General features: G+C 38.0%; 1 protein-coding gene across 1 annotated transcript; it reads right to left on the reverse strand.

The window, feature by feature from the left end:
• Positions 1 to 2,114: 2,114 nt before the first annotated feature.
• Positions 2,115 to 25,141, reverse strand: cavin1a (caveolae associated protein 1a). Its single transcript, XM_026916325.3, has 2 exons — positions 23,385 to 25,141; positions 2,115 to 6,518 (listed from the first exon to the last, which is right to left on the reverse strand). The coding sequence occupies exons 1-2, from the start codon at positions 23,946 to 23,948 to the stop codon at positions 5,790 to 5,792; spliced, it is 1,293 nt and encodes a 430-aa protein (XP_026772126.2). The 5' UTR covers positions 23,949 to 25,141; the 3' UTR covers positions 2,115 to 5,789.
• Positions 25,142 to 25,282: the final 141 nt, after the last annotated feature.

Consider the following 25,282-nt stretch of genomic DNA (forward strand, 5'->3'; position numbering starts at 1 on the left):
TAGTCCTGATGAATGCCGCTAATCTCAACCTGATGCCCTGTGAACCTTTCTGGCAAGCTTCCTAAAAACTAGTGCTCCTCCTCTTCATGTCTATATTTGTATATGTTTAGAACATATTATCTTTTCATTTCAAATAATGCATTTGTATAGATTCATATGCAGTTACATTCCTAATGTGTATACTATATAGAGATTTTCACACTTGGAGGAAAGAGCTATCTGCCCTCTTCCACATACATAAGCTCACAGAAACCCATGATTGGCTAGTGTCGCTGTGATTGACAAGGGAGAGTGTAATGCCATCCCTCACTCCCAGAACTCATGGCCTATTTTTGGCTACTGGCTATGGATGTCTGTGGCATCAATGGGATTCAAACACGCAAACTCCTGATGAATGGGCGAACACTTTTCTGTTTTCTGTTGTTTTATGTAAAAACAACATAAATAAATAGTAGTAATAGTGTGATTTAATGGCTAGTTTTATATTTTTATATTTCATATGGCTTCTTTTTTCTCACCTTGTACATTATACACCTGTACATCTCTACAAATCTATTACTTTTTTATTAATATTTGAACTGGTTCTTAGTCACATTAATTGAAATGTTATGGAAGATCACACAATCCATTATCATTTTTTGTTAATTCCATTCAAGTATAAGTAGATGTATGGCACTTCATGAAAGAGTTCTTCATATCTGATGCACTTAAAATCTTTTATAAAACTGAGTATATTAATGAATAAGAAAAAAAAAACCCTGATACTTCCATTCACTTATGGACATAAGGAATAAAACACCATGGGGTGTGGTGTTAGGGAAATAAAGGTCAAACTACAGGTCTGGAAAACAAGTTGGTTCCTGTTATGAATTATAGTTGGAGCAGTCATTCCCTCACCACCTTCTGTTTTTTTCCTTTCATTTTTTTCTCTTGAAATTAATAAGACAAAAAATAAAAAGAAATGCAGCTTATCATGTTTACAAAGCTACAAAGCGCTGACACTGGACGCTCCTTCCATAAATATTAAATAAATATCACTATACAGAAAACATCACAATGTCAGTGATTATACACTTTTCTTTGTTAAATAGTCACACTTTTTAAAAAAAAATTTATTTATTATTAGGCTTAGATTTTGTTGAGTGTCTGCCATACAAGTTCCGATGAATGAGCTGTTACTATAGAAATGATAACATATTGGAATTTACAGAAACTTGTGAGTTGTCTTGCTACTGTCAGAGCTTAATTAATTGATGAAGCCGATCATTGGGATTATGATTAAAGCATCACAGTAGCTTTGCAGTGAAAATGAATATTCAATTTGATGAAATAAAAAACACCAAAGTAAGCATTTATTGTATTTTAACTGATGGGCTGAGTTTACCTAAAGCATCACAACACAAAGATCACTGTTAAATGGTTGAGCGAGCATCACATTGAACACTCTCTCTCCCAGATGATCCTGACTTTAGTATGCTTTTGGAAAACTCAGCTCTGAGAAGCTTTAGCATTGTATTGATTATTATCCACCTTCTGGTTTGTGTCTGGCAGCTGAAATGATGCCCGCAAACACACACCCACACCCACCCACACCCACCCACACCCACACACACCAAAAGTGTCCCAGCAACCTCTCATTCTCCACTCTCCATCTCAAAGCACTTTCCTTAATCAGATTCCTGCTGCATTGATTACACTAATGGAAGTCCACTGAGACATCAAGGACATAGAGTGAGAGAGAGGAATGCCATGTATTCACAGCAAGACCTTAATATCTATCAGACCACCACTATCTGTCTATCTATCTATCTATCTATCTATCTATATTCTCTCTGTGAATTCTGCTTTATATATGAGATGATCAAAATGGTGATGCTTTTAGCTGCTATTCATTTGCTGATTTGTTTATTTTTTCCATTAAAGACCATGTTTCTCTCTCTCTCTCTCACTCTCTCTCTCTCCCCCCCTTACTGCCTTACTGATGTGCCTTTGTGTGTGTGGGTAACTGTAGCAGGAACAAGTTCCTTAGAAGGGAAAAGGAAAAGGGGGGAGGAAGAGAGAAGCGCATGAGAAAAAGGGGTATGAGGGCAGAACTAGAAAAATCGAAAGAGAAAGAGTGTTCATTTCTTTATTTTCATTCCCACAATAACTGACCTCAGCAAAAAAAAAAAAAAAAAAAAAGTTATTATTTCCTTACGCAAAGCATTGTACACTTCTTTCAGCCAAAAAAAAACAATCCAAACATTCAGAAGCCATGGATAAACATAAAGTGACCTTTGGAGCTGATTAGAGCTGGAGCTTTTACCGTAACAATCCCCACTGCAGACAGACAGGAAATAAACAAAAACCTGACTAATAGTTCGATGAAAAACTTTAATCAGTTGTGTCCCAGTTTCTCCCTGGTGCTCTAGTAAACGCAGAAAAAAGACCAGCAAAATATCAATCTGTCATAACACATGTTCACGGCGCCATTTATCTAGTTACTATAAATATAACAGTATGTATTGCTGTCATGCATATAAAAATGGTTCATACTGTATACGCTCTTGCACATATACAATTTGTTAAAAATATGCATTCCTTCTTTCAGATCTGAAGCTGGACAGAGACATTCTATCAGAGTAAATCTTTGAATATATCACGGTAAGAAAAGTTCCTATATTAATACTGAATCTGTTCTAATGTATCATATGTACAGAACAAGTGAAAACATGATTAGCATGATTATATTATGTACAGGATAAACACTGCAACACTAAGCATGCTTCTGATGCTTCTGATATTTCGATAGCTACGAATTAAAGAAGCTCTCTAAAATCACTGAAAAACTAATAAAATGTACATTGACACCCCAAAATTCCCCTCATCTGTTTAAGCACTGAAGGTGTCAGTTTCACGTCAATGGGCCTCACTTATCAACCATGCACCGGGATTTGATCTTAATTGAGTAACACTTTGCATTAAGGTTCCCTTAATTAACAATATTTACTGCATTAGTTAACATTAATACACCATGAACTTCACTGTTAATAAACCTTAAGTAAAGCTACCAACATTACTAGCAAGAAAAATCCTAGTAGGCAAAAAACAACAAAAAACAGAATGTTAGCACAAAAACCCAAAAAACACCACAGGTTGGTGGTTCCACGCTAACAGCATAAACGAGCAACAACACATTCTACCCTGCAACCAAAGAGACATCTTGTTTTCTAATAGTTCACAAAACATACGTTTGCGAAATTACAGTTAAAAATTGTTGCAAAACAAATAAATAGCCATGTTGACTCCTTTCCGTCCTTTCCCCTTCAGTGAATTGGTTTCTCCGCAGGGTGAATTTTATTGCCGTTTGGTCTGACTGCTGTTTTAAGATGTAAAAGTAAAAAAAAAAACAATTTTACAGGTGGCTCCCGTATTGAGTCAAAATTGTAATTGCTACAGCTAGCCCATAAATGTTGGCACCTCTGCATAAGTCATGTTAACAACATAACAGTAAGTTAACATACACTATATGGTCAAAAGTATATGGACACCTGACCATCACAGCATATGTGTTTGTTGAACATCCAGATTTAGTCCCCTTTTTCTGTTATAATAAAAACTCACTTTGTGCACAGGGGCATTGTCATGCTGGAACACGTTTGGTAATGCTACAGCATGCAAAGACATTCTAGACAATTGTGTGCTTCCAACTTCGTGGCAACAGTTTGGGGAAGAACCACATATGTGTATGATGGTCAGGAGCCCATATACTTTTGGCAATATAGTGTATATAGGACACTATAGATGTGTTTGGTGTCCAAAGCTTGCTTCTTAAGTTTTTTCACTTGATCTATGAGGTTAATTTCACTAACAAGTAAGTCACCCAAATGTATTTAGGCCAGCTGTGTGGACAGTCCTAAACTGGTAGCTATAAGCTTTCCTTAGTTGTTAATGTTAGCATTGTTGCTTTAATGGAAATCTGAACAGGCATCAAACACATCTTGGCATTCGGGGTGAATGGGAAATTGTGTAGATCTGTGTTTGGATTTGATTTTTTTCTGTCTTTGAGTGGCATCATGTTCTGGTGTGTTAATTCCAGGCACACATTATGGGAGATTGGTTATGCTGACAAATGACTGAAACACACATGCAATCAATGATCAAGTGCAATTCATGAAGATTTCCACGTGGCTAAAAACAAAGAGATCATGAATCAGACTTGGAATGTTCTTAATTTTGTTGGCTCATGTTTTGGGACATGCAAAAAAGAAGCAAACTTTGATGAATGAGGCCCATTGGCTGTCCAACCAAAAAAAAAAAAAAAAAAAAACCCAAAAAAACATTCAAGAAGTAATAGACTTAGTTCATCATCTGTATTCTTTCATTCTTCTTTTGCCATTTTCATTATAGGATTTTAAAATTCCCTTTCACAATCTACTCTTCCAGTGGGATTAAACTCAAGACTGTTAATCTGCACAACCGAAAATAGTACGTTAACTTATATTTACTAACCAAATCATAGTCATTAGGGTTATGGTTAATCTGGTTATGGTTAATAATTAATATGGTTAATAAAAGCAGAATTAATATTAAAACTTGGCTACAAATCATTCACAAATGGATTTACAATTATGCATATAACATTTGGAGCAAATATTAACCTTGACATTCGTAGAGCTCTCACTAGTCAGCCTTGTATTGGTCGATTCAGATGACATATCCCTGTCCAAATCGATGCTCAAGCCTGACATCCATGTCATCCTTTTGTGAATGCTTGTAAAAGTCTTTAGGGACTGCCCGGTTCAAATTACAACTGTCCTGAGCAGCGGTTTCTAATTGCAGTCTTTAAGGACGCAAGACTCGTAGGGTGCTTTCACATATGCAATGTTTAGTCCAGTTGGATTGAACCATTGGTACGTTTTGTTTGTGTAGGTGAGAACTTAGCATGAGCACTCGGATTGGACCAAATTAACCAGTCCGAGAGAGTCCGAGTGAACTCTGAATTCTGATTCGACTCTAAATCACCTCTGATTCAGTTGAATGCCATGTATTTTATGTTGTGTTTCAGTTTTTTGTAGCCGCTAAACTGAGCCACAAGACACCAACTGAGCCAAATGGTGGAGCTGTAGAGCTGCAGAAATGTGAGGTTGCTTGTTGCATGCGGCAAATAAATAAATAAATAAAATAAGCACTGGATTCAAATATGCTTTAAACTAGTTATTTATGTATAATTATAATAATCATTTATTTAGTGCTGGCTCCGATTTCTACAGGAACTTGGCAAAGGTTTGTTTATCTTTTTCCATAGTTGTATTTCTGACCAATAAATAAAGACATTTTACACATATGTATTCAGTCCTCAATACCCCCTTTTTTGCTTGTTGGTTCTGTAATTATTTGCATTGTAAAATCAAAACCAAACCAAACAGTAACTGAAGCACAAGTGTCAATTTCACTCTTATTCTGATTAACAGACTAAAAGGTGTGAAAGCTCCCTGGTACACCTGATACAATTCACACTTGAGTTGTATCAAGTGTATTAAAACTCAAAAGTGTAAAGACTGCAATTAGAAACAACTGCCTGGAGGCAGTTATATATATATTATATATAGATAGATAGATAGATAGATATGAAGAGCTTAATGTAAATGAGTTTGTTCTTCAGTCCAACATGCTTTTGTGCCTTGTCATCATTCATCAGTTTTACTCTTCACTGTCATATCTGTATACATTCATGTAGCCTTCATTTTCAGCTCCAGACTTCCACACATGGTTATATTTTTTCCAGACGAGGGGCTCCTGCTTTGGCTTCATTGACTGGCTTTCTCCCGTGGCTGCACTGAATCCTGGATTACGAGTTGCGAATGTTCAGCTGCCTCGAGCAGAACCTCCTCCGGGCTGCTCAGATTCACCAGCTCGGCTTCCTTCACCTCTACGTCCTCCTTGTCCTCCATTTGCAGCTCTTCAGCTTCATCCTCAGGCTCGGCTTCAGGCTCGGCTTCAGGCTCTGGCTCCTCCTCACCCTCGCGGATCTTCTTCACGTAGAAGGTGAATGGCGGCACTCGGTAAGTGGTGATCTTTGAGCGGGCGTAGACTTTGTTGTCGGATTTGAGCGACTTCTTCACCTTGACACGAGACGCACGAATCTTCTCTTTGCGTTCCTTGTTGGGCCTGATCTTGGTTCCTAGCTTGCCCATCTTCTTCCCAAGGCTCACCCTGGTCTTCTGGAAGTTCTCGCGGGTCCTCACGCGCGTCTTCTCCAGGTTCTCCTTGGTTCTCTGACGGGTCTTCTCTAGGTTCTCTTTGGTTCGCTGCTTGGTCTTCTCCATCTGCTCCTTGCTGAAGGCCTTCTTAATTTCGTCCACACGTTGCAGGCCACTGCGCTTGATGCGCGCCACCCGCGATTCCTCCACGGTTTCCTCGATCTCAACCACTTCATCTGTGCCTTGTGCTTCCTCTCCCTCACTCAGCACGTGTTCACCCTCCTCACTTACTGCTGCCTCGGGCTTCACAGTGGTCTTCACTGGCTTTTCTTTATCCTGAGGGACAGATGGAGGAAATAGAGAAAAAAGATCAGGAATATGATAAATGGCGATCACACCTTTTAAAATTCACCATTTGTAAAAAGTCCATAAAAATGTTTAATGAAACTCAACAAATAGATATGGAAAAAATGTTTTTAAATGAAGAATGAATGAGTATCCTCGATTTTTATATCAGCAATTTTGCGGGAAGTTTGCTTAAACTAGCTTCCAAACCAATGTTGTGTTACACAGGCACACAAATTAGTGTACATGGAGAACTTTCTGAATTGACAGGCAATATGATTGACAGGTGAGTAAACACGCCCCGAACACGTTTTGATTTCTTTGGATGTTAGCGGCCACACCTTGTGTTTTTTCTCCTGTTTACACATCCGTGTCGCCACAGAGGCAGGAATTTTACTACCAAACTGTAAAAGGAAATCGACCGAATATTACCAAGTGTTTTGATTTAAAATTCACTGATCCCATTATTATTCAGTTATTATTCAGATCTTCAGATTAAGCATATGAGTCAGTAACTATTATGAATTATTCGGTAGTTACAGTGAAAGGAAGTAATAGGAAAGTAATAGGAATAAAAGGGGCAAGGGAGTGTAGCTATGAAGAGTGATGAATGTAAATGAAGAACTTAGGAATAAATAAGTGAAAGCAAACATAACATAAATAACAATTTACTAATGCAACCTGTTGTCAGTCCTACCATCTTTTTATACCATTTTGTCCTAGTCTACTCATAATGCACGATCCACTTCAACAGCTCAAGATTTGATTTTTCGGTAAGCCTGTAACACACTCACTGTTTTTTGTCTTGACTGATTTTTTTTTTTCTCTCGGAGGAGCCTGTAATCAACATTCCTCTCTTCATGCTAATTTAATGCTCCTTGGTTTTGGAGATAGGGATGTGTTTTGAATTCAGGGCATATTATCAGGTCTTTGACTCTGACCTGGTGAACTATAATTAAGAGGATAAGGGGAGGCTTGGGGTGTGAAAATGTATTCATTTCTGTTCTGATCAGTCAGGTCTATTGTGCTGAAGTGCTCCACCTAGTGAATATTTAAAACACTGACCACAGTTTATCAGACTGTACGAGCATCTACTGTGATGCAAAGTGCTGGTGTGTGTCATGACATAACCTCTCGTTCCCTACAGACCATCCTTTACCTGTATATATAATTAACAGTAACTGACAGTTTAACTCTCGCACATGTTTTTAGTCACCTTGGCAGAGAAAAATACTTTTGCTATAGTAAAAATTGTAAAGGTCACATCCTCATAAAGCAGCTTTCACATCAGCCACTGTGTATACAGCATGAAACTGAAGCAATCTGATTCATACTGAAAGAAGCGTCTAGAAAACCTAACAGGTGAGAAACAGGTTTCCTACCACATACGCATACACACACACACACACACACCCTACTCAGCAGAGTACTCAGCAAAGGACTAACTATAGACTTCCTTGTGTCTGCTAATGCAATGCATCTGCAGTTGTAAATAAGCAAGTCTGACTAAAGCTATCAGCTCTCAGGATTAATGTTATCTGTATCTCATCAGATACAACAAATACATTCAGCAAATGAGAATCCCTGGTCACACAGAAATAATGACCTTTTTTTTTTTTTTTTTTTAAATCTAGATGCTCTGAAGAGAAGGAGGAGAACTGAAAGTGTATATGAGAATGAAAATACACCATGGTGGCAGTGGTGGTTATGGTGATGGTGTGTAGCAAACACACAGACATGCGCATACACACACACACACACACACGTATATATATATATATATATATATATATATATATATATATATACACACACACATAAGGAATAGAACACTTGGGGGCATGCTGTTACAGTAAAATAATTATTAATTGTAAATTATTTTCCAAGTGCAACACATTTTTAAGTGTTTTATTCCTCCATACCAAGCGTTTTGACATTTCTGGCAATTCATTTATTAAAAACCAACGGATCATACTTTTTATCCATTTATAGTTACGTTTAATGCTTTTTCGAATGCCTTATTGAACATCCACAAAACAAGTTAGTTCCTGTTATCATTTACATGAGAACAGCTGTAAAAAAATAAATTGAAGACTTTCCTGTGTTGGAAAACTTAGCTACAGCTTTACCTCTATTTCAAAATGCTGACAATGGAGACTACTTGAAATAAATAAATCTTTATAGAAAACTTCACCATATCAACAATTACACATGTTTTTTTTTTATCTGCCATACAATTCCCTTTGTTACATATTAGAGTGAGCACATTGATATAAAGCTAATGTTATGTGAATTTAATAACTACGGTCAGAGCTGCTGTTGTAGAAAATTAATTGGCACCTCCTGACCAATCAGATTAGAGAATTGATCAGCGCTGTGGATGTACTATATTAATGCTACATGCTGTTATCTGTTAACACTGATATTAGGATCACTGATGTTATGGTTTGAGTGAAATATATAGTGTCACAACAGTTTAAAAAAAAAAAAATGAAACAAATGGTGTGAACAGGAAATTCTGACACAGCTTGCTTTTTAAAATAAGTATTCTGAGTAAAATCTTATATATGACTCCAATTCATATTGAATGAAACACTAGGTGACTCAGATTTTGGGTCCCTACTGGATGTAAAAAGTAAAAACGCTCCATCTGGTGGTGGGATCTGGAACGAGCCTGTCACCTTGCTGATGATACTAGAATATTACTATGAATGAGGATCTCTCTCTCTGTCTCAGTCCTCACGGTCCAATAAAATAGCCTCAGTTGCCTTATGTGGAGTTGTGCCTGAGTCCAAGGTGTGTATGTGTGTTTATTTTAGGTTCGCCTTTCCCACTCGCAGGATTCCATCTGTCCCATTCCCTCATTCCCTGGACGAGATCCATCACTTCAGCACCTCATTCCCTCCAGACCAGCCCTTGATCACTATCTGCTACTGCACCTTAATGAACACTGATACTCTCAGCACAGGAACAGCTGGCTCTGGTGGACCCGCTAAAGACTGATGGCTCTGGCCTTGAGCACGTGCCTAAAGAAACACAGCGGCATACAGCGTAGCAAAAACGCTCAACAATGATGGTGATGTCAGACAAAGAACAGCTGTTCTCATAGTGCTCCTTTACTGTCTCACAAAAAGTTCTTTGTAAAGTGAGGTCAACTTTTATTTGGTGATGAAGAAGTCTTGTAAGCCAGATTTTGTTAGAAATTTGTTAGAGAGTTTGCTACATTTCGTCACAGAAGTACATTATTCGACTAACACTGCAGCACAGCACGCAAGATTGTCTTCTCTACTCACTGCTAACTGTTTAACATAAAAGACATGATTCTGTGAACTTTTTTCAGTCTATTGATTACATCCTGCTTCAAAAAGCTTCTGTCACAGAATTCAAATTTTTTTCTCATTGAAAACTGCATATATATAGAAATATGGGGAACTTATCAAAATGCAGCCTTCATGATTCTGAAGCTTGTGACCAGAAAAGTGTACAAAATATAGCAGATGTTCTGTAGACTGTTGGTGAACTAGCACCTTGATTTGGAGTGTAGTATTAATAATTTGACTTTCTGTATAAATTTACTTGTGTTGCTCACCTCAGATATGTATACACAGCTAGTAAGCAAACATTAGGATGTAATGTATTATTGACAAGCAATTACAAGCAAAGCAGTTATCCTATAAGCTTACAGGCCTACAGGAAATTATTCATTGTACATGGAATAATTGATGGCCTAGACTAGCATTGACTACAGATACAGTAGGTTATAATACAGAAATTTGTTTTTAATTATAGCATTTACACGAGATATAAACTATAAAAAGCCTTCTGGGTTACACAATGGAAAAACAAACAGGGGAAAATGAGCCTGTGCTTACAATGTACCTACTAATTAATGACCAATGAGACCAAAGATTCGCAAATTGAGAATAAACAATTGTAAAAACAAAACAAAACAAAAAAGGCTTGTTCATGTCTCTGTGGATTGAAATTTAGATGCTTTGTTTTTTTGTTTTTTGTTTTCAGGCTGTACAGCAGAGGCATTAATCACATTTACACCTCGTAATACCCATTTTATTTCCCGCTTAAAAGGCAGTATGGAATCAAATTTACAGTGGTTCTTAAAGTTGCGGTTTAAAAAAGTGTAAAAAAATTTCAAAGTGTTTTTAGACCTATAATTATCATTTGATTTGAAAAATATCTTAGAAAAACTTATTTGCAATATTGCAATGCAGTGGATCTTGTTTTCTTCTCTGGTCCAGGCCTCCTTTTATAATTTTCTGACCTGGAAGTTAGCTCCACCCCAACTATAAGGCTTGCTCATTTTCCTTAAGAGGCTGAGGGTCGGGGTTTGGTAGGGAGATGGGATGTTGCTATACAATGTCATTGCATTGCTGGAGGTGTCAAGATTGTCAGAGGATCTTAGGTCATGCGAATGGTTCATGATTATTTGCTTGTATTATAGTTTTCTTTCTGTCCAAATCTCTGTATATTTGGAGATGTGGCTGTCCAGTAGAGGATCAGATTCACACCAGTATCATGACAGGAAAAGAAGTCATGTTTAGTAGGTGTGCCTTCTATTCAGAAATTACTGAGCCAGCACATGGACAAATGTTCTTCTGAATGTAGGAGAAAATGGACAAATACTATCAGAAACAGGGAACGTACTTGTCTTTCTTGTCTTTTGATGCATTATGCTAAATAAACCTCTTCACCATAGCAATAATTAGAAAATCCATTTTCTAATCCCCATGTAAGTTTTTACCATAGAAAGGATAACCTTCTGACCAATCAGATTCAAGTATTCGAAAGCACTGTGGTATAAGTCTTTATATAGTGCATTTACAGCACCATACACGACACTGACAACACAACAAATGATGTTATGTGCTTTCAACAAAGTACTTTAACTGTGGCAAAGTGATCCCCTGAAATATAGCCCATAATTATCTGATGGCATATTAAATCTAAACAAATGCATGTGTGGCTATTAAAGGCAAAAGAACCCATTGCATCTATTGCTGCCCATGTGACTGGCTGCCATGATGACCTTCAGCAAACAGCAGTACAGAAGCAGTGCGTATGCTCAATGTAACTGTGTATATGGTACAGCAACAGGCAAATCGAATTAATTATGGTTTCTCAATAGGGGTGTGTGTATGTGTGTGAGAAAAGAAAGAGAGAGCGAGAGAGAGCGAGAGAGAGAGAGAGAGAGAGAGAGAGAGGGTGAGTCACTGGGTCTCTGCCTTCTCTCCTGGGGGGAAAGATGAAAGGAATACTGAGGATGAGTAAAAGAGCAGCTGCTCTGCGGCATCCAGCTCCACTGCACAACAGCAAACTCTTCTAGAACAGCAGCTACTTCAGTCACGTTAAAACTTTAATCCACCAAATTAAGCAACAGACACTGTTACATTTACACAATTATTCCCTTTACACCAAATGTGCTTTTTTAGTGTTGCACTGGAGCTATGCGGTTAAAGCTGTTTCAAACATATAATGAATGCTTATAGCGTATAAGTGCCACATGCATTTCATGCAGTTGAGTGATCAGTAAACCTCAAATGAATTTGATTATGTGGTGTCTGAGATTGGGAAAAAAAATCATAACTCAATTTTAGTAGTTTATGTAATATTTTTAAATTAAATATTTAAAACTAAATACAGGGTGTCCCAAATGTCTCCAAACATAGGGCAAATTAAGACTTTTTAGCAAAATGTTCTTAGTTATATTATATTTATTTTTTTTCAGATAGTCTTTAAGAATGCCTTTAACAAAACAAGAACATATTGAAATCATTCTCATGGCTGGATCAGGAAGCTGTCACAAGGTTACGATGGACTTTAACAGGACACATTTCAAAATTATTAACAAATTCCAAAAGACTGAAAGTGTTGCAGACCAACCGAGAAGTGGACGTCCATGAACATCCACTGACGCAGACACAACTGACATGGTGCTGGCGTACATAGTCCCCTATGTATGGAGCTTTTGGGACATCCTGTAGTTTTGAATTCTCAAGTTTATAAATGAATATTTAAAATTGTGAATAACTTGGATAGTTATAGAAAAAGACCAGGTGAGACATTTCCAATCTTCAACTGTCCGATTTTAGCGAGCTTCTACACAGTGTAGCCTCAGATTCCTGTTCTTGGCTGACAGAAGTGGAACCCGACATGATCTTCTGCTGTTGTAGCCCATCCACCTCATGTTTTGGCATGTTGTAGGTTCTGAAATGCTTTTCTTCTCACCACATTTGTAAAGAGTGGTTATTGGAACCAGTCTGGCCATTCTCCTCTGATCTCCTTCATCAAAATGGTGCTTCCACCCACAGAACTGCTGCTCACTGGATGTTTTTTTGTTTTTTGCACCATTCTATGTAAACTCTGTAGACCATTATACATTAAAATCCCAGGTGATCAGCAGTTTCTGAAATACTTAATTCCCCCATTCGGACATTTGATGTGAGCATCAACTGATGACCTGTACCTTCATGATTTTATGCATTGTGCTGTTTCTATATGACTGGATACTTACACAAATTAGCATGTATTTTGTATCTTCCTAATAAAGTGTTCAGTGAGCATGTTATATACATATTAACTGGCACACATACACCATCTGTGAGGATACATGCTTAAGTCAGGGACGGAAATCCTTGCACAACTCAGCATTTTTGCATTCACAGAAATCAAAGTGCTTCGAAAAAGATCTATTCAATATTCTGTTCAATATGAACACTTGTGCCAAGTCAGTCACTGGCTGCACCGCTCTCTGGGTGCTATATTAAGCCTCTGGTACTGTAATTGGAGCTGGCTGCCATTTTAACACCACCTCTGCAGACAGTTTCATAATGGCAACCCGACATAGGCTTTTCACCCGTTTATCTTCATTAAAGGTGGTCAATTGACCAGCACTGTATTATAGAGAGTACAAAAAAATAATATGTGCAGCAATAGTCTTTTTATTTTTATTTTTTTTGCCTATTTTGGAGGATGAAGCATTATGGGTGAGGGGAGTTCATGCCCGTAGGTTGCAGGGTGCACAGGGTTTCCTGAAGGCCGAGCAGTGGTATGAGGACGGCAATCTATTGTTGGGACAGGCATGTCCCAGAGTGCATTACCTTGTGTCAAAAAAAGTGGCAGCTTCCTGCTGCCGGGGTCGAGCGCACATGCAGTTCACATCCCAGCACATAAAAAAAGGATGAGTATAAATTCACAGTGTCTTTCTGTCCTTTTAAAAAAATGCTGATTGCTGGCTGACTGCTGTTTTAGGCTGTTGTTTCCTCATTTCCAATTAACTATATTTGCTATAAGAAATATTTGAGTTGGGTCATTTGAAAATAGGCCAAACATCAAAATAAGAGATTCTCAAAGATAAATGTTTTCAAGGCAATACAGGACAGTACAGGACAAAAGCTTCCGTTAATGTTCACATCAAACATCAGAATAGGGGAAAAATGTGATCTCAGTGACTTTGACCATTGCCAGTTGAATGCTGGTGCCAGATGGGCTGGTTTGAGTGTTTCAGAAACTGCTGATGTCCCAGGATTTTCATACACAACAGTCTCTAGAGTTTACACAGAATGGTGCCAAGGACAAAAAAACATCCAGTGAGCAGCAGCTCTATGGGCAGTACTTCCCAGTGGCCACTGCAGAGCTGATAGGTTTGAACCCAGGTTACTGTGGTTTCTATTCCAAATTTCATGTTATGACAAATGTTCTGACAAGCCATAGGCTTTCATGAGAAATTAAGCATGTCAGGTTGCAGTTCATATGCAGTATAAACAGATGCAGAACTTATATTTGTGAAGTGTTATGATAGAGCAAACGTAGCAAATTTAACGTGACATAAGCAGTCATGACCTTACACGTTACGGCAGTCAGGCATGTGTACAGAATGACCACAGAGGCTTGAACCATTGCCGTTTTGTCCTCGGACTGTCCAAGTGGCCCCTTGGCTGGCGTTTAGAATAATTATAATTTATACTTTTCTCAAGGAGCAATGGGTGTGAGTTCATTTTGAACAGTAAAACAGACATGGAGCCTTTTTTGTCTTGTATTCTAGTCTTTACTCATTTACTATCTAAGAGGATCTATAAACGTTACAAAATCTGGCCCTGCTCGCTGTAATTGCCTTATCACTGGAATCTCAGCTAAATTTTTAAACAGATTCCAACCTAGCCTTAGTTGTTTGGTTTCTCTTTCTCACATATATGCACAGTCAGATACTCAAGCCATATCTTTATCTCCAATCAGTTACTGTGGGCCTGTGCTTCATGCTGTCTAACACCTCTGTTTGCTATTGTCTGGTTTCTATTGAGGCTCATTTCATCATTCCTCCACTCACACTTCTCACAGCTTCCAAAACAGCTTTCGATTCGATATCGATAAATACAGTTCCACTAGATGAAATAAATTAATCCTGAGTGCGTTTGTTCCCATGTGTAGGAGAAATTGGAAGCTGGAGGTGGCTGTGTGCTCTTACGCCAGTGTTACAGGGCAAAAGCTCATTCACTGCGACTGTTCCAACAAGCTGTCACATCATCTGATCGTATTGTATGACAGTATTAGCAACACGGAGGCTGGTGCTAATGAAGCAGATAGACAGAGAGAGTGGGGACTGGCTCGAGTGAATGGGACGCTACTGAAAGGAGGAGCAGATGAAAAAGATTAATGAGAATAAGAAGTGATGAATGAAGACCTGGGAATCACTCATGACCACGGCTGATTTGATTTCTAAGCACCTGGGTATAGAAAGAAGCAAATGACAACTGAGACGTGGCAAAAATGTTTTTCTCTAACCAGGTTCTCAGGTCCAGCTATAGTCACTTTGTAGCGATATAATTATTAGCCATGGTCCTGATGATGAAGTCTGTGAACTCAGCAGCTACTCTTTACAACCATGGTGAGCATAAAAGCATCTCAGAACACACAAGCTACCTATTTCTTATGTATAGTGTGTGAACCAAAAACCAAAAATGGATTTACAGAGTGATGTTTCAAACAGAGACTTGAAATCATCGCTAAAATAAGACAAAAATAGCGTAAATAATTTGTAAATTGAAAACACAAAAAAGTATTGGCTTGATGACACCTAAGTTCCTTAAAGCTGTTTCTTTGGTGGTCATTAGATCAGAAGTAGTCCCAAATAGATTCCTGCTCCCTACATAGGTGCACTACTTAATAGCTTCTACACCTTATGTAGTACAATATACGGCCAATAATAAGCCATTTAGGATTCACCCTGTGATTTGGCAGCTAGTTTCTCTGAAGTTCAGCTAACCTGGTTTATTTTTTTATCCTGGACTGTGTCTAAGAAAAAGTAAAAGACGTATTAGTTAATAGTAGTTACTTATTATTAGGTAGTAGTGGTAATAATATGGTAGTAATATTAGTATTAGCCATGGTTTTGCCTTTAGATACACTTTATGGTAATTGTGACTTTCCAGCTCATAATAACAATGAAAATAAAAGAAGAATTATAAGATAAAATAAAACTCAAATAAAATGCACAGCCAGGAGAGCTAACTCTGAACAGTCCCTAATCCTGTTTATCATTTGTAAGGTTAAGTTTAGCCCTAAACGTGTCTTCTTCTGTGTTTATAGTATCAAGTGTGGCCTCTGATGATCCGGGTTTAATTATAAAGCATCCGTGTCAGAGCAGCGCCCTTCTGCAAGCGATCTGAAAGAATGCAGCTATTCCAGGAGCTGAAAGAAGATCGCCTGCAACATACGGTCAAAAATACACACACAAATCTCTCACAATCTCCAGCAAACTACTACACACATCATCATTACATCCTGCAGGGTGATAGAGACTTGTACAAATCTCACACCCACACAGACACACATATCTGGGTAAATCTGACACTCTGCAACCAATGCAGGAAATTGAGCATAGGACAATGTCACTATACAGTTTTATGTTCACCTGGGTTCACGTCACTCAGAGAAGTGCCACTACAAACATATCTCAAACAGATAAAATTTCACTATTAGGGTTGTAACTATTTACACTTCTAGCAGCCAATCATGTGCCAGCAGTGCAATGCATAAAATCATGCAGATACAGGTCAAGAGCATCAGTTAATGTTCACATCAAACATCAGAATGGGGCGAATGTCATCTCAGTGACTTTGGCTGTGGCATGATTGTTGGTGCCATATGGGCTGGTTTGACTACTTCAGAAACGGTGGATTGTTTGTGTATGAATGAGATAATTGTAAGTTACTCTGGATAAGGATGTCTACCAAATGCCATAAATGTAAATGTAAAATGTATAAATGTGTAATATAGCGTGTTAACAAAACCAGGTTTCCTGCGACTTTAGAGTGACTAAAGTCTTTCTTCAAGAAGTGGAAATATTCTTTTAAAATGCAAAAAAAAAAAAAAATCTCTCCGGAAAATTAAAGTATTTAGTATTGAACATGCAACAGGGAAGTGTTACTGGGTCATAAAATATAGGCGCCATCCAGGGGCTGTATTCCAGTAAATTCCAGAAGGAAATCTTATCGTAATTTAGGAATAACATCTTATCTTACACCATCTTATTTTGGTCAGTTAGGAAATCCTAAACTAGTAAATAATCTTATTATTAGTCACATCTGTTACCTAGCAACCAATGATGCCCTCACAGCTGCTGGACACAAACTAAAGCCCATAGTAATGGTTAATTTAAAATGGCTCCCTGTTTGATATATAGTCCACTATAATGGGTGTAAAAGACATTTCAAGCCACATATAGTGCTCTTTATAGAGAGCAGAGATCCATTTGAGATTCAGCCATAGTTAGACAGCTACTGTTGTAAAAATAGAACATTATTGGTCTCGCCAACGCCAGTTCTAACAACTCGTGGAAGCTGGAGAAGAATTTCGTCATTGAAACACATCATCTAATTTTGGTCAGCTTTTACAAGCTTTTTAACTGTTACATGTCCATTTTTGATGTATATTTATTAATGCTATCATGCCAGTTAATGCTAGTAAGCGCTCTAATGTTGTGTCACAGAGTTGTTTAACACTGGTTTATCAGAGGAAGGGTGTGGATGTGTGTAGCATTGGACATTATTACTATTTGCATATTCACTGAAAAGAGATTTCTTCCCCAGTGACTCCCGTGTATGCGATTTCCCAAGATGGACCCTTGAGGTATTATTATGTTAAGGCCAGAGCTCCAATTTCAGCCAGATAATGTTGTCTGAAATGTTGTTGCTAGTTAGTTTCCTCATGGCAGAGACAGTGCAACTTTCTCAGCGCACCCTCTCAGTAACTGTCTCAGACGTGCCCCGTCACCCAGCAGGGGGGCCATTTTACAGAGATAATTTACGTGGACCCGATGTCTGTAACTGGATACGAGTTAAATGCCAATAGTGTAATGTGTAGCCTCAGTGGACATTCCTGCGCAGAGCTCTGAAAATAAGAACACACAAACACACACGCAAGTGCAGCTGTACTGACTTTCTCAATCTGGCACCTGTATGTACCTGCACATTTGCATTCATGCTCACATTCTACACCCTCCACACCTCCTTCAATTTTTATTCAGAACTGCCAAGTGCTTGTTACAAATCTCGATGATCTCTTCTTCTCTCAACCACCCAGTGACTCTCACTTCAATGGTCTCCTGCTCAGTTTCTTTACATTTCAAGTTAAAGCAATCAATCAAGTTCATCAACATAGAAAAAATCAATAATCAATAATCATGCCAATTTGTCATCAATCAGCCATGACATTCTCATACTACAAAGTGTAGTTAAGGGTACGGCTAAATACGTCCATTTGAATATGGATAAGCCACAAGATTCCACAAGCCACAGCATTGTTGAACTTGGGGATGAGCGCCCCTGGCCCTATCTCAGTAAAATGTTTCAGTATGCTGGAGTAAACAAACATGCTCATAAAATGAGGCACTGTTTTGGCTGCCTAGAAGGCACAAACTCCATATTGTGACGTGAAGTTTTGGTAATTTGCTCATGTTGACCGGCTATATTTAACTAAGTTAGCCTGTTTTCTTTGCTAATGGTTATATATACAGGATAATTTACTTCTGATTGATTCATTAGCAAACTATGTTGTGCTAGTCATGCACACGACCAACAGACTTATAGAGACTCAATGATGTTTTCAGACAAAATGGCATACTTGCTTATATTTACTTTTTACTTTCACTTAAGTATCTTTTTTGGCTGGATACTTTCACTTTTAATAGAGCAAGATTTTGACACGTTATCTATATTTTCAGTCAAATATAATGTAATGTCTCAGCACTTTTTGCACACTGCATAGCAATTCTTCCTCAGAGGAAGTGGTTTGTAATGGGACTAAAAAGGAGCCTTGCAAGTCCTGAGTAAACGACTACTATGTAATAGAACATGCTGCTCTGAACAAAACATTTCACTGTCTACCAAAAAAAAAAAAAAAAAAAACTCCCACGAGTCCCTCTCAGCTGTATGCGCAGTCTGTGTATTTAAAACCTGAACGTTTCAACCAAATTTTGTTCCAGCTTCCACTGTGAAGCTTTAAAAGGAAAAAAAAGAATGTTCAAATCTCTGTTCAAAGTTCCTCTTGCCTTACTGGGAGTACTCTCTTTCACTCTCTCTGGCACTAGCACCATTAATCAGCATTGCAGACATTACCGCATTCTGAGCTATGTTTAGCCTGTCCATGAGTGGAGAAAAGTGAAGGGAGGGGCGTTTCTGGGTGACACTTTCCGTCCGAACGCCACCCACCATTTTATTCTACCCGATTTCAATTTGCTTTCCAAACACCTGCAATCCAACACGCTCGTATGACACTTAGTACTACTGCATGTCAGAGAAACACGCAAGAACGCATTAATTCATCTGACTCCAAAGGAACCGACGTCTGTCTGCTCTCGTATTAAAGAGACTAAGTGCTGAAGTCTTGAGACTGGGATGTTCATGCTAAAAAAGAATGTACTTCTCTATAAAGAACATGAGTTAATTTAATGAAGATTAATGACTCGAGATGAATAAACTAGTTTTGGGTTCTTTGAGAAGTAATAAGTAGGGAATAAAACATGACAGGGTGTGCAGTTATAGGAAAATAATCAATGACAGGGTGGTGTGATGTGGCCCGACAGAAAGCGGAGTTACTTTTACCATCCTAAAGTTGATTATTTTCCAATAACGGCATGTTCCCAAGTGTTTTATTCCTCTTATATTTTATTCATTTATCATTACGTTTAATATTGTCGAACAACCACAAAACTAGTTCACTTACATTATAACAGCTATAAACCGTCATTCCCTCATCATGCTCTCATTTTTTTTCTCTTACTTGAAGTTAATAAGACAAAAATATAGTCTGTCATGTTACCAAGAAACTACCACATCCTCTGTCTTGAAGACTTTCCCATGTCAGACAAGTTACAGCTTTAGCTCTGTCTGTTACAAAGAGCTGACACTGGAGACTCCTTCCAAAACAGTTATAAAAGTCTCCTAATAGAAAATTTCACCATATCAACAATTACACGTTTTATGTTTATCCCTGTCCCTGTGTAATTTGTTACTATAGAAGTCATGATTAGATTAACGGTTTTGTTTCGATTCAATTCTCATAATATTTTGAACAAAATTTGAATGAAGAATAATTATGACTCAAAAGACTCCTTTTTTCTGAATCATAAACAATGCAAAACACGGTGCAATTTTGTCTGTATAAAATGAAACAAATCAAAAATTGCTATGAACAGAGGTTTAATATTACAAACAAAATGTGCTACAAGTTCACCATATCTTAAAAATAAATAAATACATTTATAAATTGTCCCAAATAATTTTGATTGAATGAACAAAGTGTCTGACCTGGGGACTTTGAAAATGAAACATAATGAGCTCTGAGGCAGAAACAGAGCTCCAAAGTCGGCTAAAATGCCTGATTTCCACAGCCTCTATTGTTGACCGAACGCTCTTGAAGAGCTCTTTTTAACCATTATAACATGGTCGTGTAATCGTATTTCGTATAATGCACGTTGGTTGCAATCAGGAGCTATCAGACTATCAGTCATCACAAGTGGAGATTTCACAGGGTCTCAACGAAAGGATGTGATCACGTGACCACATGCTCTCTATCTATTTTAACTCCATGGGTTACGCAGATTGGGATCTCTGGTCCAAACAGTTCCCTGATTTGGGACATGTTTGCTTTAAATGACAAATGACATATTTTTCCCACCAGGCCTGTTTTTTCCCCCAGTGTCTCCAGGGACATGGTGGTAGCATTCACATTTACTTAGTACAGATCAAGACAATGGCATTGTGTCACACCCCTAACTACAAGGAAAGCACACTGTGTTTGTGTGTGTATGAAAGTCTAATACGGTTATTTGGTCAACAATAAAATGCTGGTCGATGCGTATCCAGGGAAAAGAAATATTTTAGGACATTCCAAACTCATTTAAAACATGTCTCATATATAACCCATATGATGTGATAAGATTTACGGTATTGATTTATACATGCTGTGGTTATGGTTACACTCGCGTGCTATAATCAGCAAATCTAAATTCTTAAGGCTGCAGTATTATGACTTTCCAAGACGATATATGGAGGACAAAATAGAAGTGTCTTCATCCTACACCGTCCTACCCGAGCCAACTATCTGCCAAACAGAGCACTTGCACACATCCTTATACCGTCTCATGCAAAAGCTTGAGCCAGCAAGATAGTGAATGATTGTGATTGCATGAGATAGAGAGAGGGAAAGAGAATGTATCACTATGTATAAGTGTGGAAGGGCCTGACGACTTTGTTGTGTACGTAAATAGTTGAAAAACGTCCTGATTTTTATGAGAAGTCACACAAACAACAGTGTAAAAACATGCAATAGGTCCTTTATGCTTTTGTTTTTAATGAATGAACTTGTTTTGTGGGTGCTATGCCAAAAATACCTGCAATAAAATAAAATAACTGCAATACTTGAAAGCATTTATATGATACACAATATCTATCACAATATACAGGGATGCTTTCTACAAAAATAGCAATGAAAAGCAGTGGAAAAAGGTGGAAAAATTCTGTACAGAATTCTAACATTTTCATTCTAACATTTAAATAATTAAAAAATATATTTTTAAATAATATTAAATGTATTAGATTATTAAAATATTATATTTTATAATATTAAAATATAAAATATTTTAAAATACTATAAAAAATAATATTTATATTTTTTCAAAAATGTTAGTCAACTGCTTCCAGTCAGAGTTTGTAACTGTTATAAAAATATTGACGGTACCCACAATATCTCAGAAAAGTATACTGACATAATATATCGTGATATCAATATTACATTGCCACACTGCCAAGCCATACAGAGAGAATTTTTTTTTCTTAAGGCCGTCTGGGCCATGAGCCATGATGAATTAATGTACTACATTACTTAAAAGTCCATTGACGCAAGTCTGTGTGGAAACATGTAATAAGCTAATTTGTATGAATTGCCATTTATTATTAATGTATTATTTAGTTTCATGAGTGGTGACCAATAATTAATTATCAACTAGCACTTGGAGTGTCACCAATTATTTTCTTAAAAGCAAAAAGGTTCCAGTTTGAAATTTTTTTTTTAAGAATTCACACAGCACAACGGACCTAATGCAACACTTGTGATAATTCTGTACATATATTTTACGAGTCCTATTCAGATACACAGCAGATTTAAGGAATTTTGTCTCAGTCAGGCTTTTATAAAAGCTTCGTTTGGAAAACAGCTGAAAAACAAAAAAATGTCAAATTTGAGCCAAATGTCAGAGTCACATTTATGTATTATTATTATTATTATTATTATTATAAAGTCAGCCGAGAACATTCTAGAAAAAGAAAACCCACTTTTAGTTTTATTATTAAATCGTTTTTAAATTCATTCTGAACATAGAGCTGAGGGAGAATTAATTATGATCCTGGTGATATGCAAAAGAAAATACTTTGTTTTTCTCCTTTTTATTAACATCCTACGCCAGGGGTTTTCTTGCAGCGTGTTTATAACTAATAAATCTGTTGAAATAAAAATGAGGGCTTTACGCTACGCCAGGGGTTTTCTTGCAGCGTGTTTATAACTAATAAATCTGTTGAAATAAAAATGAGGGCTTTACTAAACGGCTCAAGAAAGACTTTCTGGCACAGATGAAATTTGACCCTACAAATTTATTACAGATATATGGGTTCCCAAAGAAACCTCCAGAACTAATGCAGAGATTTTATGTTTCATGGTCTGCTAGATAAAATCAGACCTTTTCCAAAGACCAGAATAGTTGCATTATATTGATGAGTTTGCAATTTAAGAATATTGAGAAAACCATGTTGAATAAACATCAGTGTTAATAGTGTAGTCATGTACAAGTGTTTCTTCGCCACATTAGAACATCAGTCTACTGCAATCAAGTTGGCCACAATTGCAAACGCTTGAGACTTAGTTGAAATAAATTAGCGTGTACATGTGGAATCCGCACTATGCTTCTTTTCACAACTTAATGTCAATAAACTTTGGTTATATCTGAGGAGTGAGCCAGTTCAAAAGGTTGTTCAAACTTTTGGCACAGCGCTGAGACTTTCTGATGGCGAATGTGGAATGCAAGGCCAAACCCTGCACAGGAATCCCCGTGTGCTTTAACGGGAGTTTGGAAATATCACACATGCACACTCACTCACATATGTTATGTCATGTCCTAATAACCAAACATTCAACTTAGTAGCTTGCTTATGGACTCATTTTGTAAAGTTCCTGTCTATTGGGATGAGGATCTACTTTTAAAGTTAAACTGTTACACTCCAGATGTGTAATGGCCACGTAATTAACCACAAAAATGTCAGGAACATTACAGGTCAATCTCAAACTCCTTACCTGGAAGATGAGCACTTTGAAATTCTTCCTCTTCAGCAGCTCCTGCTCGTTGTTCTCCAGCTTCTTAATCTGACCCGCCTGCTTCTCCAGGTCGGCCCGTACGCTCTTCACGTTGACGTTCACCTTGCGCACCTTCTCCAGGAGCTTGGTGACCGTGCCGGCTGTGCCACCCTGGCTCTTGGCTAGCTTGTTCAGCTCGCTTTGGATGCTCGACATGTTCTTCTCCATGCTTTCCTGCCGGGACTCCAGGCCATTCTGCGTCTGCTGGATCTTATCCACAACGCCGATGATCTTGTCCAAGAGAGCCAGGACCATCACGCCTGTAGCTTGAGCCTCTGATTTCTGGGAGTCACTGTTCTCCAGTCCCAGCTTCAGGTCCACTTCTTTGGACGGTTCATCTTCTTCATCGTCATCGTCATCGTCGTCTATATGTTTGCGGTTGGAGGCCGGGGTCGTTACTGAAGGTTTGGCCGCCGCTGTGACCAAAACCACCTCATCATCATCGTCAGAGATTTCGCAAAGAGCCACGCGATCCAATTTGAGGTTCGTCTCGGCCATGGCCATGTCCACAGCAAAAAAAAAACCCACAAAAGAACTTAACACACTAGCGTGCTAGCAGATGCAAGCCTCTGGGCCGAGGTGTAGGAATGCAGTGCTGGTGGTAAAAATAAAGCCCTAAAAAAAGCCCAAGGACAGCAGACACCTGGGAAGCAGAGTGAATCCTTGTACTTGTACTTTTCTTTAAACCCCTCCTGCCTTTTCCCCAACAAGCCCTGTCTTTCTTCTACACATCAATATAGAACGTTCTACCTTTCAGAAGATCCCTCACTCATTTCCACCCCCACTCTCTCCAGGCGAATCTGTGCCGGGACGTTGGCCAGCCAGTGGGTGCAGACTGCCTCAGCACCGAGCTCAAATGCCACGGCTTGTTGTGGAGCCCTCCTGTCAAACGCTCCCCTTCTACTCCTACGCTCCTCCTCCTAACACTGTCATTTACTGTAAGGCCACACCCACAATGACCATCTCCAGCTAGATCCTGATCTTCCGGAGCCTGGCAAAGATACTGAGAGAGAAACAAACACACATACTCACACACTTAACACACACTTCTAACATAGCTTTTGAAATTACTGCTGGCAAACGAATGTGTCATATTGTGTCAGATTCTTGTCGTTTTTTACCGCTTACACCACAGCGCTGCTGAATTCTACAATCTGATTGGTCAGAAAGTGTTCATTTATTTTCTACAACAGCAGCCCTGACAGTAGTGCCGGCTCTAAGGAAAATCACAGGTCTATACTATTAATGCACTGCTTCTAATATGTTGTCTCTATAGTAATACAGTAAGCTAATAATTAACGGATTAAAAACAAGTTATTCAAAAAAAAATTTTTCTTGTTGATATAGTGGAGTTTTCTGTATACACAACCTTTATTTAGCATTTTTTGGAAGGAGTCTCCAGTGTCAGAGATATTTCACATGCGAAAGACAGAAGCCTTTACAGTTTTTCAGTAACAAGCTACATTTTATTTTGTCTTGTCTTTTGTATTAACTTCAAAGGAAAGTGAGGGAAAGAGGGCCGTTATAAAGCAAGTGATTAACTCATAAGTGTTCAACAACGTTAAATGTAACTATAAATGGATAAAAAGTGTATCATTTGTTTGTAATTGTAATCGTTGAAAAATTGACTTTAATATGTGCTTTTATAGGAAAATAATCAATTTCAGATTGGTAAAGGCTTCACAGCAACCTGTTGCTGATTATTTTCCTGTTACAGCACATCCAATTGTGTTGTATTCCTTAGCTGACTGTTGTCTTAAACATAGACCTACGTGTTACAGGTTTTTTTTTTTTTCACATAGACATATACATAGAAAAAAAAAAAGATCCGAGAAACT

The sequence above is a fragment of the Pangasianodon hypophthalmus genome, chromosome 13 (genome assembly GCF_027358585.1).
Source record: "Pangasianodon hypophthalmus isolate fPanHyp1 chromosome 13, fPanHyp1.pri, whole genome shotgun sequence".
Classification (NCBI taxonomy): Eukaryota; Metazoa; Chordata; class Actinopteri; order Siluriformes; family Pangasiidae; genus Pangasianodon; species Pangasianodon hypophthalmus.